The sequence below is a fragment of the Mustela nivalis genome, assembly GCF_964662115.1.
Source record: "Mustela nivalis genome assembly, chromosome: 6".
Classification (NCBI taxonomy): domain Eukaryota; kingdom Metazoa; phylum Chordata; class Mammalia; order Carnivora; family Mustelidae; genus Mustela; species Mustela nivalis.
Window position 1 is genome coordinate 78355573 of NC_139025.1, and position 15796 is coordinate 78371368.

General features: G+C 41.9%; 1 protein-coding gene across 1 annotated transcript in view; it reads left to right on the forward strand.

Moving 5' to 3' along the window:
* The window catches only part of SHC4 (SHC adaptor protein 4), a 139924-nt gene that overhangs the window by 42642 nt on the left and 81486 nt on the right, over window positions 1-15796 (forward strand). Inside the window, exon 2 of the mRNA XM_082734785.1 lies at window positions 4137-4207. Within this exon, the coding sequence (XP_082590911.1) occupies window positions 4137-4207 (71 nt within the window). The remainder of the gene's footprint in view (window positions 1-4136; window positions 4208-15796) is intronic.

The following is a 15796-nucleotide window of genomic DNA, read 5'->3' on the forward strand; positions in this document are numbered from 1 at the left end:
TCTTAAGAACAGAGACCCTATCTTATTCAGATTCACATTTAATAAACAAGTAAGAGGTATTATCATTCCCAGTTTATACCTAAATCAACAAACCAAACTTTTCCTTCCTCAGGCACTGACATTCAACTACTGTCTGCTTATGTGGTCAACAGGTACCTAAACAAAGAAGTGAACAGATTATTTTTATGCACTGCCTTCTCTTTGCTTCCTCATAGCAATGGTTTCTGAGTGAAATGGACTATGTGAGTTAATGAAAAGACCAAGTCCATTCTGGGCTTCAGGATAATTGTGAAAAATCAGGCACCAATTCCCTCCCATCATCTTGCTCAGAACGCCTTTCTTAACACATGCCCAGGGGGGAAGGGAAAATGTACTCATTGTCATATCACCTCAGGCATGACTCTCATTTCTTCAGAAACTTTGGTTTATCACAATGAAGTTGGCAGAATGTGTGACCTGTGCCATTGCTGGCAGTCAAGCGTATGGAGCAAAATAGCTGTTCCAATGAAGGAAGGGGGATCAGAAGCAATGTCTGGGTCTGTCTTAGAAGGAAGTAGATGAGGTGGGTATTGCCGTGAAGTGTGATTGAGAACAAAGCCTTGGAAGAGTCTCTCTCTTCCTGTTCTCGGTCTCTCCACTAAAAATCTCTTTCCTCACTGATAACCCAAATTCCTCCATTGGTGATTTCCGGCACTGGACTGAGAATTGCCCCCACTTTGACACTTCCTCGCATGGGTATGGGTGTTGAGTCTCATTGACCTTGGAGCATCTCTGTCCAGCTGACTCTCTGTTTGGCTTTTTCCCCATTCCTGTCAGATATGCAGTGTGCTCTACCTTCCTGCTAATGTCCCCACCATCAACTTTATCATCCAGGGCTGTCCCTACCCACGGCCACTAGACTGCCTGAGGAGGAGGCACGTGCTCCCCAGCCTCTCTCTTCACTACAAAACCTCTTCAATTTAGGTTGTTGTCCATCTCTAAGATGGGGACTAACAAAAATAACAAACAGAGGAGACAACAGAGAAATTTAGAAGTCTTCCAAAGGTATCAACCTGGTTTATAGTTCTGGAGTCTTTTTCTGAGTTCTTATTTCTCCTGTATGCCTAATTTATCCCCCAAGCTGAGAGACCAGTCAAACCTTCACATCCCACCATCTCTTCTCTCCCTCTGCTCATTTTAAAGACACTGTTGGAGTTGAACAATAGAAGCTCTAGTCATTCTTCCAACTAGTATTTATTGAGTACCAGCGTGTCCCAGGCACCATCCCAGGTGCTAGGAATACAGTGTTGGTTATAATGTTGACAGTCAAGGGAATGAAGACGAGCAGTAAACAAGCAAGCCAACCAGTAGACCTGATAATCAGTGGCATGAAGGTGACCAATAAGGGCTGTGATGAAGGGTGACAGGAGGCGGTGATATTTAAATTAAAACATTAAGGATGAGAAGAAGTCAGTCCTGGAAAGAGATGGGGGAAGAGAAATGCAGAACGGGAGAGGGGAAGGGGCAAAGGCAAAAGCCCTGTGTTTGCAAAGAACTGGGTGTATTTGAGGACGAGAGAGAAGACTAATGTGGCAGTGAAGTGTAGAGGGGAAGAGTGACACAGATGAAGTTGGAGGTTAAGGAGGGATGAGAAGACACAGGGTCTGGGCGTTTATAACATGTTTGTTTTGATAATAAAAACCAGGGGTCTTAAGCAAAGGAGAGACATGGTCTGATGTGTACTTTTGAAAAGTCACTCTGGCAGAAAATGTAGGTGGAAAAATGTAGGTGTTTACATTTTCAAAATGTGCCTTGATGGGCTGGTTAGGACTACCTCATCTTGATGATTTACCACTGAAGGGAAAGATGACACCCATCTCTGTACTGACAATGCCTCCTGCGGGAATTGGAGATGTAGCCCAGACCCGTACCTCAACTTTGTGGAGACTTCATTTTTTCCAGGGTGAGGGGTGCAGGAAACAGGGGACCTGGAGCTAAGTCTTGACATGGGAGAAGACACTGAAGGTAGAAGAAACTGGGGCAGCCAATGAGGATATAAAAACAATCTTTTTAGTGCACCTCCATGTAAAGCTCGAACCCTTGGAATCTCCTTTCCTAGGAATTCTTTTTTTTTTTTTTAAGATTTTATTTATTTATTTCATACAGAGAGAGAACACAAGTAGGCAGAGAGGCAGGCAGAGACATAGGGAGAAGCAGGCTCCCTGTGGAGCAGAGAGCCCGATGCAGGGCTCAATCCCAGGACCCTGAGATCATGACCTGAGCCGAAGACAGAGGCTTAACCCACTGAGCCACCCAGGTGCCCCTTCCTGGTAGTTCTGAGATGAGCTTTCTACCATATCCCCTAAATTTAGATTTCCTTTCCTAATAAGTCTTATGGATTATTGGACAGAACTCTCTAGACTTCACTCATTTTCCCAGTTATATCTTAACCTGAGGAAGTTAAGCATGATTGGAATGATAGAAAGCATTCAAAATTTTTTTTGTTGTGTCAATACTAGAGACCCAAGAGGAGCATAATAAATGAATCTGGCTGAGAATCATGAGGTGATTGTCCTGGCCAGCCAGCTGTCCCAGCACTAGGCTCTGGGCAACATTTGGTAGGCTGGTATGCCATTAAGATGCTACATCTACAGAATTTGCTCAGAAATACTCTAAGAAGTGTCTGGGGAGGCACCCCTCAGATCCTGCCATCCTTCCCCGGTGCTTTTGCCATTTCCAAGCAGAGGGAGGCTGGAAGGCTTCCAAAGGAAAGCTAAACAGGAAGCATATAATTTCCAAGGAGCTGACAGATCACTTTCAATCAGACCGCTTGGCTCTCATAACATTTCCGAGCTCATTCTCGGAGAAACTCTCTCCCTTGTCAGCTAAGGCTTTGCTAAGAGGATTTACTCCCACGGCCTCACTTGGCAAAGCTACACAGAAGACTACTAAGTCTGCATCCCTAGGCTTAATTCTTCTCCACCATTCCAGAATCCAATTTTCAACTGCAGGCTTGTCATTTCCTGGATACTCCACCAATGTCTTTCAGTCAATACATCCCAAACCAACTCATCATCTTCCCCTCTCCTGGTTTTCCGGTTTCTGTTAATGGAATCACTGTTCCCTCTGCTACCCTGGCTGGAAACATCTGAGTCATACTTGACTCATCCTCGTCTCTTATTCTCTACATCAAACCAACTGCCGAATAGTGTAGTACCCATTTCCATGACGTCACTTGAATTTGTTCCCTCCTTCCTATTGCCGCCATCTCTCCTCGGTGTGGGCTCTCATTACTTCTCCCTTGACAGGAACATCCTCACCTCCCCCTCACTAATAACCCACCACCATACTGCTGCCGACATGAGGCTTCTCACACACAGATTGCCCACCTCGCTCTTGTACAGGCAGCCCACCATGGTTTCCACATTAAATAAATATAAACTCTCTTTTCCCTTACAAGTCATAATTCCTTTCCCAATACTCCATGTTCAAGGGAAGCTTACCCATTCCTGGCATAGGACATGACTCTTTCTTCCTTTCTGGAACCCTTTCAGTAAATGATCTTGTGAAAAAGAACGATCTTCTTCTATGACTAAATTCTGTACTTATGCAATTAGATGCTTGTTTTATCTCCTTAGGAGCTTCACTGTTCCTCTGTTATTTGCCTCACATGACACTGGAGCACATGCAGCTACCTGGGGCTGTTCTACGAGCTTCACCCATGTGAAAAAATTTAACTCCCGTAACAATTCTAATTGTAGTCCCCATTTTACCGGTGACAAAATTGAAGTGCAGAGAAGTTGAGTAACGTGCTGAGCTTCCATTAGTGACACGTGCTTAGCTTGCCAATAAGTGGCAGAGCCAGGAGTCAGACGCACACAGCCCATGCCCTTAACCAATGAACTCACATCATCTTTATTTACCTGCCTTCCCGATATCATGGCTGGGGTTTAGCTGATGTTTTAGAACTCACCTGAGGCTTAAGGCATGTGTCCATTAATGGTCCGAAATATCAATGGTAGGCTGGCTGTGCCAATGTTAAGTTGATATCAGGAGCTGACTTAAGGTGTTTCCCAGGAAATCACTAGGAAGATGAGAAACATCATTGTGCTATTTTTAACCCCTACTTATTCTTTTTTTCTTTCTTCTTATTTCAGTACATGGGCTGTATTGAAGTACTTCAGTCAATGAGGTCACTGGATTTTGGAATGAGAACCCAAGTTACAAGGTAAGAGAACAAAAATGGAAGAGGCTTTGGAGGCTACAGTTTAAAGTCAGAACAGTTTCTCCCTGTAGGAACTTCATGCAAGCTTTCAAATCTACCATGGGCTTTTATTTATGGCTGGAAGGTAGAACATAGCCCAGTGACCTTGGGTGAGGGCCTCATCATGTGAAAGACTTCCCAGCTGTGTGGTGGAGCATCTGCAGTCCATATAAGAACCGATAAGATGATGAAGTCATAGAAATCTCTGGTTTTCCAAGTACCAACAGTATTTAAGAGTATGTCTAGACATTGGCCATTACAGAACCTCAGACCTGTTGAAGAAGTTGCTGAAAAGAAGACCAGGGAAGAGTTTTCTGTGTCAGAAAACCCACGTTCTCCCCACTTATGAGGCATAGAACCCTCTTGCTCCACTTGCATCTTCTTCCTGTGTGTACAGTGAGCTGCGTGGGGTTGAACCAGGGGAGCCTTACCCAGCATAGGGGAAGAACCCAAATCGTGATTACACAGAGCACAAGTGAGAAGCAGAAATACAAGGCCTGGGTCCCTAAGGTCAAGCTCAAGGCAAAAATGGAAAGAGGAACAGCAAGTGTCCAGACTGGTAACTGGGAGAATTGTGAGGTAAGGGGGTGAGGTAAGAGAACTGGGGTGATGTGAGTGATTCAGGACGGAGCCTTCAGCATCTTTTCTATGTGGTGTTGCCGTGAGTCTCAGGGATAAGCCACAGTGCCCATCTGCATCTGTGGTGGCAGGCCACCCTTTCCAAAGGTGAATGTTCTCGTTGTGAAGACAGGATAACTCTTCCTAGGGCTCATCCCATGAAATTGTGGGCCTCGAAAAAATGTCGCGTGGTTCAAAGTTTTGAAAGAAGGAATCACATTGCTCTTTAGGAGAGTGGCAATATACAAGAGAATATTAAAAACCCTGAGAAGTTCTGTGTAGCAGTTCAAAAAATCCTCTCACTAGATTGTCTAAACTTATTTGGCCCCAGAATCCCCTTTTTCATGTAACATAAATGAACATCCCACGGATCCCTAGGATTCCATGAAATGCACTTTAGGAAATGCTATTTTGGACTCACTAGGATGCATTCTAATCCGTCTTCCCAAATTTCTCACCAACCCCCAGTATTCCCTACGGGGCCACTCAGATGAAATCTAATTCTACTTCTTTTGTACTCTTGGTGGCTTTCTCAGTTCTGGGCACACAGAGGAGGCTCAATGGAGATTGTTGAATAAATACATGGTTCTATCTGACTGCATCCTGGGATTTGGAGATAGCTGCATTTCTTCTCTTCTGAGTTTTCTCTTTCCCATTCTCAGTCCTTCAATTATTCTGCAGCTGACCTGGTATCTAGATGACTTTCTCCCATATTAATCCTACTTCGGTTGTGTCCAGGCTTTATTTTCATCCCCATGATCCTTGACTTGGAGAAAGCCCTTTCTCCAATCCTGAGCAGAATACAGATGGGAGGAAAAAAGTAGCTATGCCAGGTACCTGGGATAAGGATCCTGGATAAAGGAATGCCCCCTGTCTTTACCTGAGGATGACTGTTTTTCCTGTTTATTCTCCTACTTATTTTCTTTCACTCAAAAATTTATGGAGTGCCCATTAAGTGCCTGAAACTGTTCAAGAATTGAGGCTGCAGAAGCGTCTGACCTCATGGAGTTTATGTTCTAGCTGGGGAAACAAGACTATAGAAAGGAAACAAATAAATATACAACAGAGTTTCACGTAGTAATGAGTGCCATTACCATAATAATAAAGCAGGGTGAGGGATAGAGATGTAGGGGGTGAGCTTTTATTTTTTAATTTTTTAGAAGTTTGTGTATAGTTGACAAATGTATACATTTGTTATACAATGTTACATTAGTGTCAGGTGAACAACACAGTGATTCAACTTCTCTATACTTTATACTGTGCTCGCCTCAAGTGTAGTTACCGTCTGTCTAGAGGCTTTTAAATTTTATTTTCTAGTTATAAAAAGACTGTATGGTTACTGAGAACATTTGGAAAATACAGAACAGTATGAAAAAAGAAAATCACTCATAAATCTCACGTAAGATAACGTCTACCAACATTTTGTCTTTCGGAATACCTTTCTGGTCTTTCTTTCATACATGAATGTACAATGATTTTTTATAGAAAATCTAGAAAATAGGGGCACCTGGGTGGCTCAGTGGGTTAAGCCTCTGACTTTGGCTCAGGTCATGATCTCAGGATCCTGGGATCGAGCCCCGCATCAGGCTTTCTTCTCAGCGGGGAGCCTGCTTCCCTCTCTCTCTCTCTCTGCCTGCCTCTCTGCCTACTTGTGATCTCTCTCTCTGTCAAATAAATAAATAAAATATTTTTTAAAAATCTAGAAAATAGCTGATACTACTTCTATCATCTTGAACATTTCTCTGTTACTTAATGTTCAAAACTATTATTTATCGTAACACAATATGCATAACTTAAAACTTACCATTGTAACATTTTTAAAGTGTACTGTTCAGAAGCATTAATTACGTTCATGTTTTTGTGCAACTGTTACTTACCATCCGTCTCAGAACTTTCTCATCTTTCCAGGTCGAAATTCTGTACTGAATAAATAATATCTCCTCCTCCCCTTCTCCCCCAGCCCAGGGCAACCACCATTTTACTTTCTGTGTCTATAAATTTGACTACTTCTAGATACCTCATATAAGTGGAATCATGTAGTATTTGTCCTTTTGTGGCTGATTTATTCCATTTAGCATTATGTCCTCAAGGTTTCGAACAAGACCAAACAGTAGAACTGTTTTGAAGCCATTTGTTGTGTGTTGCTGAATTGTTCTGCAGCAGAACTGACTACTTGATATTCTTCCCTCTCAGCTACATAGTATCTTTTGATTTTAGTATGGATTTTTTAAATCTTTGTGAACTTGAAAGTCTGTATTTTCCTATCGTTTAGCAATTGGTAAAAGATTATTTTTTCTATGCCATGAAGATTCAGTTTATAACTAATGTACACACCCAAGGGAAGGTGCCCGGCACGGTATCTTTGTATCCTTGTAGATGCGCCCACGAGTGATTCAGGCACACCTCACTGTGCTCTGGGCAGAGTTGTGCAAGTTCAAGGATTTCTCTAAAATCTCTAATTCCTACCGTTTCCCAGATACTTACTTTTCTTCCTTCTCTTAATTTTCCCTTCTTTATCTCATTCTCCTTTCTTCTCTCAACCTGCATGTATTTTGACATTTGGCCACTTTTCAAGTTGCTTTGTTACCAGTTGTTGTGGGTGTTAAATCATTAAAACCTTAGGTTTAATCAGGTTTTTAATTATTTTAAAAACTCTAAAGTTCACATGCTCGCAAAGGTCATATAACTCATAATCCTAATTAGTAAGAGAAGAAAGATTTCACTGGACTACTTAGAATAAAGAAGGGGTTTTATTTTGTATGGCCACAGCCATCTCCCTCCCCTTACCATCAAACATAGATGTAAAATCAATCAGGTGTGAGTGCTGGTCAGCTAGTGGGGCTCATTGCCCCTGTGGATACAAACGATATTTCAGGCTGATGTCCCACTCATGATAAATGGTCTCATCATCTCCAAATTAGTTAATACATTATTCCAGACAATAGGGAGAGAGCAATGGGAAATTCCAGATGACAAAGGAGGAGCCATGATTAAGATCTACCGGGGGGGTTAGCATTTGAAACAGAAAAGAAAGGTGGAGTTGAATTTTTCTCTTCATGACAGACCTTTCTGCCAATTGTTTGAGGGGTAAATGCACAGGACTTTTAGAACACAGAGAGTCCTCAAATAGAGTAGAGAACAAAGAAAAGGACAAGAGGCCATTCACTTTCTCAGGGGTTCCCTGGATCATACCCCTTTCAAAGCTTCCATCACCCCCCTCACCTCCTTGACTCCAGATTCAGTCCCCAAAGGAGCCCCGTGGGTGGTTTCTACTGTTGTTCCACCACTAATTCTCACCCAGGCATTTATCCTTCAGACTGATTTAGGACCAGATATCAGTTTTGAGTAACCAGGTATTCATGCAAATGGGCAAAGAAGGAGATTCTCCTGATAGAAAAGAGAAACACGATCATTTAGAACAAAGGCTCACAGACACAGTTGTCTTCAAAATGTCTAGAAGACAATATCAAGAGGAAATGAGAGAAAAATTGTGCTAAGGATGATAGTATCATCTGCACTCTTCAAAAAGGAATTTCTATCCTGGTTTTAAAAAAAAAAGCTGAAGAAAACAAAATGCCTCATTCGCTCTAAATCAGGGTGTGCACACACACACACACACACACACTCACACAAAATAAGTCAGGTCACTAAAGCCTTAAGTCTGTTTTCCCTTCTTTGAGTGAGCATTCACATCAGGCAAAGAAGAAAAAAATTTTCCATCTCTCCCTAAGGATGCCTCCTTCTTTGTATCTAGGTGGGAAATCGCCTCAACTATGGAAGGGGGGATAAACAACATTTCCGAGTAAACCCAATAAGTGGAGCTGGTGGAACAGGGCTTGACTCTCAACCCCAAAGAACAGAACTTCATAGGAAGCTGAGGAGGGGACATCTGGTTCAACACATTTTTTTTTTTTCCCCCTCAGAGTGGGATCGGTTGTTTTAATGGCAAGTTTTACTTCTTGGTAATGAGAAAGCTGAGTGGAAAATTCATAGCTCTGGTGTAGAGCACAGCTACGTCGCCTTTTGGCCACGGGACTAGATTATCATCACTTTCTGTGTAGCAGCTTCACCTTTTTTTAAAAAAATTAACATATGTATTATTTGTTTCAGGGGTACAGGTGTGTGAATCATCAGTCTTACACAATTCACAACGCTCACTGTAGCACAGACCCTTCCCAGCGTCCATCACCCAGCCACCCTCTCCCTACCCGTTCACCCCCCAGCAGCCCTCAGTTTTTTTCCTGAGATTAAGAGTCTCTTATCATTTGTCTCCCTCTCTGGTTTTATCTTGTTTCATTTTTCCCTCCCTTCCCCTATGATCCTCTGTCTTGTTTCTCAAATTCCTCATATCAGTGAGATCATATGATAATTGTCTTTCTCTGATTGACTTATTTCTTTTAGCATAATATCCTCTAGTTCCATCCACCTTGTTACAAATGGCAAGATTTCAGTTTTTTGATGGCTGCCTACTATTCCATTATATATATATATACACCACATCTATTTTATCCATTCATCTGTTGATGGACACCTAGGCTCTTTCCATAGGTTGGCTATTATGGACATTGCTGCTATAAACATTTGGGTGCACGTGCCCCTTCAGATCACTACATTTGTATCTTTGGTTAAATACCTAGAGGTGCAATTGTTGGGTCAGAGGTAGCTCTATTTTCAACTTTTTGAGGAATGTCCATACTGTTTTCCAGAGTGACATTCCCACCACTAGTTCATCGCGTTTATCACAGGGTGTCATTTACTTCAAGGGGCAGAGTGCATTGTTGGTGGGAGGGACCTCAAGATCGTGGTCTCACTACTCAATCCTCTTCCTGTATTTATTGCCTTATGTTTGTAGCTCATATTTAGTAATAAAATCAGCCTGACTGAGCACAAGACACCAAACACAGGATCTGCCCACACCAGGCTCCCCGACAGCTGGGAAGCAGCTGCTGGCTGTGGGTTTGCCTCATTCCTGTGATTGCCATCCCTGGGGGTCTATGAAGGAAGATGGGAAGTTGTTAGACAATGGGTGGTGAATGTTCCCTTTTTAGGGTCCTGGCTTGGGATTCATTTTCTCTAGCCTCCTGTAAAGGGCTGAACATCATGGATTAATTTATCTGCCCCATTCCATTCCATTCCATTCCATGGGGGCAAAAAAACCTTGAGTGGTGTCGTTTTTCAAACTGCTGCTATAGACACAAAGCCGGCTATTTGTGTGATTTGGTACTAGCTAAAGCAATGGGGAACCAGAGATCATAACTCAGAGGATATTGTAATTGGACCAATTTCCTGTTTGAAACATTACTGCTAATGAACACTGATTCTGCAAATTTAATTCACTATCTTGAAATTTTGATTCTTTGGCTTCAACAGGATGTTAAGCAGTTCTTCAGAGACCAATCCATACTGTGGGTGGGTGTGGGGGGGTGTGTCTGTGTGCACACGCACGCACACTAGCAACCATTTGATGCAAAGCAGATCCACAGTGCAGCTGAACATTTACATAAAGGCGTGTGTTTGTGGTTTCTAAGGCATGCGAATGTGAGGAGGGCAAGTATTCTGTAGAGGTCAAATATCTATGTTTGGTGACTAAATTAAGGTATCTATTTGAAAATAGGCTGGCATTTATCTAAATATCCTGAGGATTAGAGGAATGAGATAGGTTGCAGCTACCCAGGAATAAGTGTGTGTATCTTGGAGTGCCTGGGGCACCTTGGTGGCACAGTCTGTTAAGTGTCCGTTTCTTGGTTTCTGTTCAGGTTGTGATCTCAGGGTCATGGGATTGAGCCCAGACTCAGGCTCCACGTTCAGCACAATCTGCTAAAGTTTTTCTCTCTCTCCTTGTCCCTCTGTCCTCTCTCTCTCTTGCTCTTCTCTCTCTCATGTAAGTAAATAAATCTTTTTAAAAAGACTTAGAGTAACTGTACTGAATTTTGTATGTGGGTTCTTTTTTGACTTCTGAGGAGACCATTGGAGTCAGTAGGATTGTAGCCCACATGGCATATGAAATAAAGACTGCCAGATGTGGGTAGAGAGGACTGAGTCTCTTAACTTGCCACGCAAGGAAACATTTCCTCGATGAAGAGATTTACCGAGGAGAGTGGTAAGGAGAAAAAAAAATTGGTCAGGAAAGAATGTTAAGACCCCAGTGAGGGTCCAGTGTCCCAGGGTCAAGGTTTATAAACTTTGTCAGCTGGTGAGAACAGTTACAATAAAACCTATTAGTCAAATACTCTTTGGCAAGCACTGATTAAAGTGGAAGAACTTCCTGTCACACATGTGTAGATGGCAGGAAGCTCTTGCTGGAGGTTTTGGGCTGTGTGTGTGTGTGTGTGTGGACAGTGACTGTCTCTTCTAGTGTCAAGTTTCATAGCTCCGCAGTTCCTCACAACCTATTTAAGACTAAGATCTCAATTCACAGATATCTGAGATGAAATAGTCAATTAAATTCCTTTTAGAAGACTCCAAATATCTAGTAATAATAATTTTTAAAAAATGTTTCCAAACATTAGGGAGGTTCTGATAGCATGACAGAGTCAAGTGAAGGGAGAGAGGGTATGAAAGCTGGTGGCACTGTTTTGCTCAGTCATTAGTGCAATGTCTCTCACATACAGGTACACAGTTACTATTTGAATGAACAGGTGTAAGGCAACCCACAGAATAAGAAAATATATTCAAATCATATATTTGATAAAGAATTAATATCCAGAATATATAAAGTAGTCATACAACTCAACAGCAGCAAAAAAAAAAAACAGACAACTTTATGAAAAACTGGGCAAAGGACTTGAATAGACATTTCTCCAAAGAAGACATACAAATGGGCAACAAGCACATGAAAAGATGTTCAATGTCACTAGTCTTTAGGGAAATGCAAATCAATGCAACCACGATGAGACTGCTCTTCACATTCATTAGAATGACTATTATTGAAAACACAAATAAATACGCAAATTCAAAAAAAAAAACCCAGAAAAATAACAGATCTTAGCAGGGTGTGGAAAAATTAGGAACTCTTGTGCATTCTTGGTGGCAATGTAAAATGGTGCAGCCACTAGGGAAAACAGCATGGGAGTTTCTAAAAGTATTAAAAATAGAATTACCATATGATCCAGCAATTCTTGGGAGTATAATTCTAAATGACTTGAAAACAGTGACTCAAACAGATATTTACTTCTATGATCAGAGCAACATCATTTGCAATACACAAAATGTGGAAGTGACCCCAGTGTCCAGTGATAGACAAATAGATGAACCAGATCACACACACACACAGGAATATTAGCTTTAAAAAAGAAGAACATCTTGCCAGTTGTGACAACATGCATAAACCTAAAAGGCATTATGCGAAGTGAAATAAGCCAGAGAAAGACATTCTGTGTGGTATCGCTTATACGTGGAATCTTAAAAAAAAAAAAAAAAGAGGAACAACAACAGAAAGTCTAACTCATAGAAGCAGTGTAGAATGGTAGTTTCCAGGGGCTGGGGCTTGAGGGAAATGTGGAGATGTTGTTAAAAGGGTGCCAACTTTTTTTTTTTTTTAAGATTTTATTTATTTATTTGACAAACAAAGATCACAAGTAGGCAGAGAGGCAGGCAGAGAGAGAGGGGGAAGCAGGCTCCCCACTGAGCAGAGAGCCCGATGCGGGGCTCGATCCCAGGACCCTGGGATCATGACCTGAGCCGAAGGCAGAGGCTTTAACCCACTGAGCCACCCAAAAGTGTGCCAACGTTTAATGTTAAGATGATCAAGGTCTGAGGCTCTAATGCAGAGCGTGGTGACTGTGACTGATAATACTGTATTGTATAGTTAAAATTTGCTGAGACTAGATCTTAAGAATTTTCACACACACAGAAACACACAAAAGTTAAATATGGGAGGTGATGGATGTGTTAATTAGGTAGGTTGTGGGAGTCCTTTCGCAATGTCTATGTATAGCAAATCATCACATTGTGCCCTTTAAAAACATGACAATTTTATTTGTCAATGATGCCTCAATAAAGCTGAGAAAAAAGTAAGGAAATCAGTACATGCTACAACATGGATAAGTCTTGTCTTAATCTGTTTGGGCTGCTGTAACACGATACCACAGTTCAGATAGCTTATAAACAATAGATACTTATTTTTCAGAGTTCCAGGGTCTGAATGTCTGAGATCAAGGTGACAGCATGGTTAGTGAGGGCCCTTTTCCGAATCACAGACTTACTGTATTGCAAAAGGGGCTGGGGATATCTCTTTTGTAAAAGCGTCCATCTCATTCATGAGGGCTCCATCCTCCTGACCTCAAGACCTCCCAAAGACCTCCCCTACTACTATCATCCCTTTTGGGGAAGACGATTGCAACTTACAAATTTTGGGAAGACACAAACATTCAGATCCTAGCAAACCCTTGAAGATATTAGGCAAAGTGAAATAAACCAGTCCCCAAAGAACAGATATTGTGTGATTTCACTTCTGCAAAGTATCTGGAGTTGTCAGATCCAGAGACAGAAAGTAGAGTGGTGGCTGCCAAGGGCTGGGGTTGTTGGGAGGGAGTCGGTGCTTCACAGGGACAGAGTTTCAGGTTGGGAAGTTGAAGAGTCCTGGAGATGGACGGGGGTGACTGTTGTACAACCATGTGAATGGACTCAATGCCACTGAACTGTATACTTGGAAACAGTCCCAATGGAAAATTTTATGATACGTGTATTTTACTGTGATTTTTTTTTTAAGTATGGTTACTTGATAGATGAGTTATATTTGGGGAATATTCAGTACCATATAGGTGAATCTTATTTTGTTGAAAGCCAGTGGGAGAAGGATAACTGAAGCTTCAGGGCCCGAGTTTCCAGCAGGTCCTCAGCCAAGAGAATTTGGTTCAGAGGGCAGAGTGGCTTCTCCTAATTTTTTGGCGAGGAAGCCCAGCCAAAAACTGCACTGGCTGAGAGGACTGCTGGAGGACAGGAGGCGAGAGTAGACACCAATAGTTAGTGCTTCTTTCCCATGCACACACCTTTTGCATCCGTGGTCTCTTTTGAACTGTACAAACACCCTGAGAGGGGGGTACTTTAAAGATTTTATTTATTTATTTGACAGAGAGAGATCACAAGTAGGCAGAGAGAGAGGAGGAAGCAGGCTCCCGAGAAGTGGAGAGCCTGATGCAGGGCTCGATCCCAGGACCCTGGGATCACGACCTGAGCCGAAGGCAGAGGCTTTGACCCACTGAGCCACCCAGGCACCCTAAGAGAGGGGGGTACTTTAATTCCCCCATTTTAAAACAGGGGAAGCTGAGGCTCAGAGAAGGTAAGTGACCAGCCCAAGCCCACACAGCTCTTTGGCTGGAGCTCAAACGCAAGTACTCCCACTCCATATCCTATCCCCACAGTGCTTAGTGTTTCTAGTGACAGTGCATTGAAGCTAAGAAACTGCTCTTTTCGCCGTGAATAGACTAAGACAGTGGGGGACCATTGAGAGAATAACAGCAGGCCTGAGTCATCTTTAAAAATCACTTCTAAGTGAGAGAACAACAGCTCGGCTATGATCATCATCGCCGATGTCAATCCTCTGTGGGATATCTCATGCTTAACATTTTTTTACAGTGAAAAAGAGTTTTTTGGTTTTTTTTTTTTCTGATTACAAAAAGTAAATCTGACTTATTGTGGGAACTGGAAAGTAGAGCAAAGTAAAAGGAAAAACCAGACAACTCGATGGAGATAACTAAGAGGAACAGTTTGGGATAAGGGTTTTCCTGCCATGTGTTTAATACGTAAAGTGAAAGTATATAGCGCTTAGTGATTTGTTAGGTGTTTGCGTCATTTGCTGTGTGCATTTTCGAGGTTGTGAAGTATGAGTAGTACTTGCTTTGACCCCAGCTTCCAGGTGGAAGCAATCATTTTAAGTGCATCTACTTGTCCTAGGTATATTTATTAAGAGTTCTTTTGCTTTAAATAACAGAAAATGGCTCTGAAGGGACACTGGGGCAGCTCACGGAACCTGGAAAACCATGAACAAACCAGTAGGAGGACGGGGGTCTGGGGTCCCCAGGCCCCCAGGCCCCAGCTGGAGGACTCCAGAGATTCCCCATCTCTGGTTCTCTTGGTTCCAATGTTCAGATTCCCAGAAGAGATAGTGATTGAGACCTTATCTTGCTCTAATCATCTTTGGCCAAGGCAGAGTTGAACTGTGAAAATATGGTATTTCTGTAATAATCATATATTGGGTAGTGGAGTTGCTGGGGAGGAGGAAGAACAGAAAAAGCAGGAGGAGAAAGAGGCTTATGAGATGGAGGTAGTAAACACAGGAAAACATAGATTTCTACCTCATAGGGAAAAGAAGGCATTAGATCAATTTCCTTGGACACCTTTAAAAAAAAAAAAAAAAAGACTTCACTATTTAAATCATCCCCAAAATGCTCCACCAAAATCCAAGTTTTGCTAAATTGTTAATGAGATGTTTCATGTTATTAAAGCTAGCCCATTAATTTTAGAACATAATTCAATTGAGCTCTATTTTTGTGGGGTGATAGAAACTTTGAGACTACATGTATAGGTATTATATATGTTTATTTCCCTTTTATAGGATTTAGAGCAATGAGGTTGGTTTTTTTCTTGGTGGGGGGGAGTTTATTTTATTATGTCCAGTAGGTCAGCATATAGTACATCATTAGTTTTTGATGTAGTGGTCAGCAGTTCATTAGTTGTGTGTATCACCCAGGGCTCATCAAGGGCAGTGTTTTAATGCTTCAGATATTTATACAGGTTTGTAAAATGGTCATTATTTTTGTTCCATGACAAGTTGTTTACGGTATCTATATTTTATTTGCGGAAGAGTCTTTGGTCAGGAATGAGATCCCAATGATAGCATCTTTTCCATGGAAAGTGTGATCCGCTTTATGAAGTGTTTTCTGAAAATATGTTGTAGCTAAAACCAAGGCCTGTTAACTTGTTCATCTGAGTCTA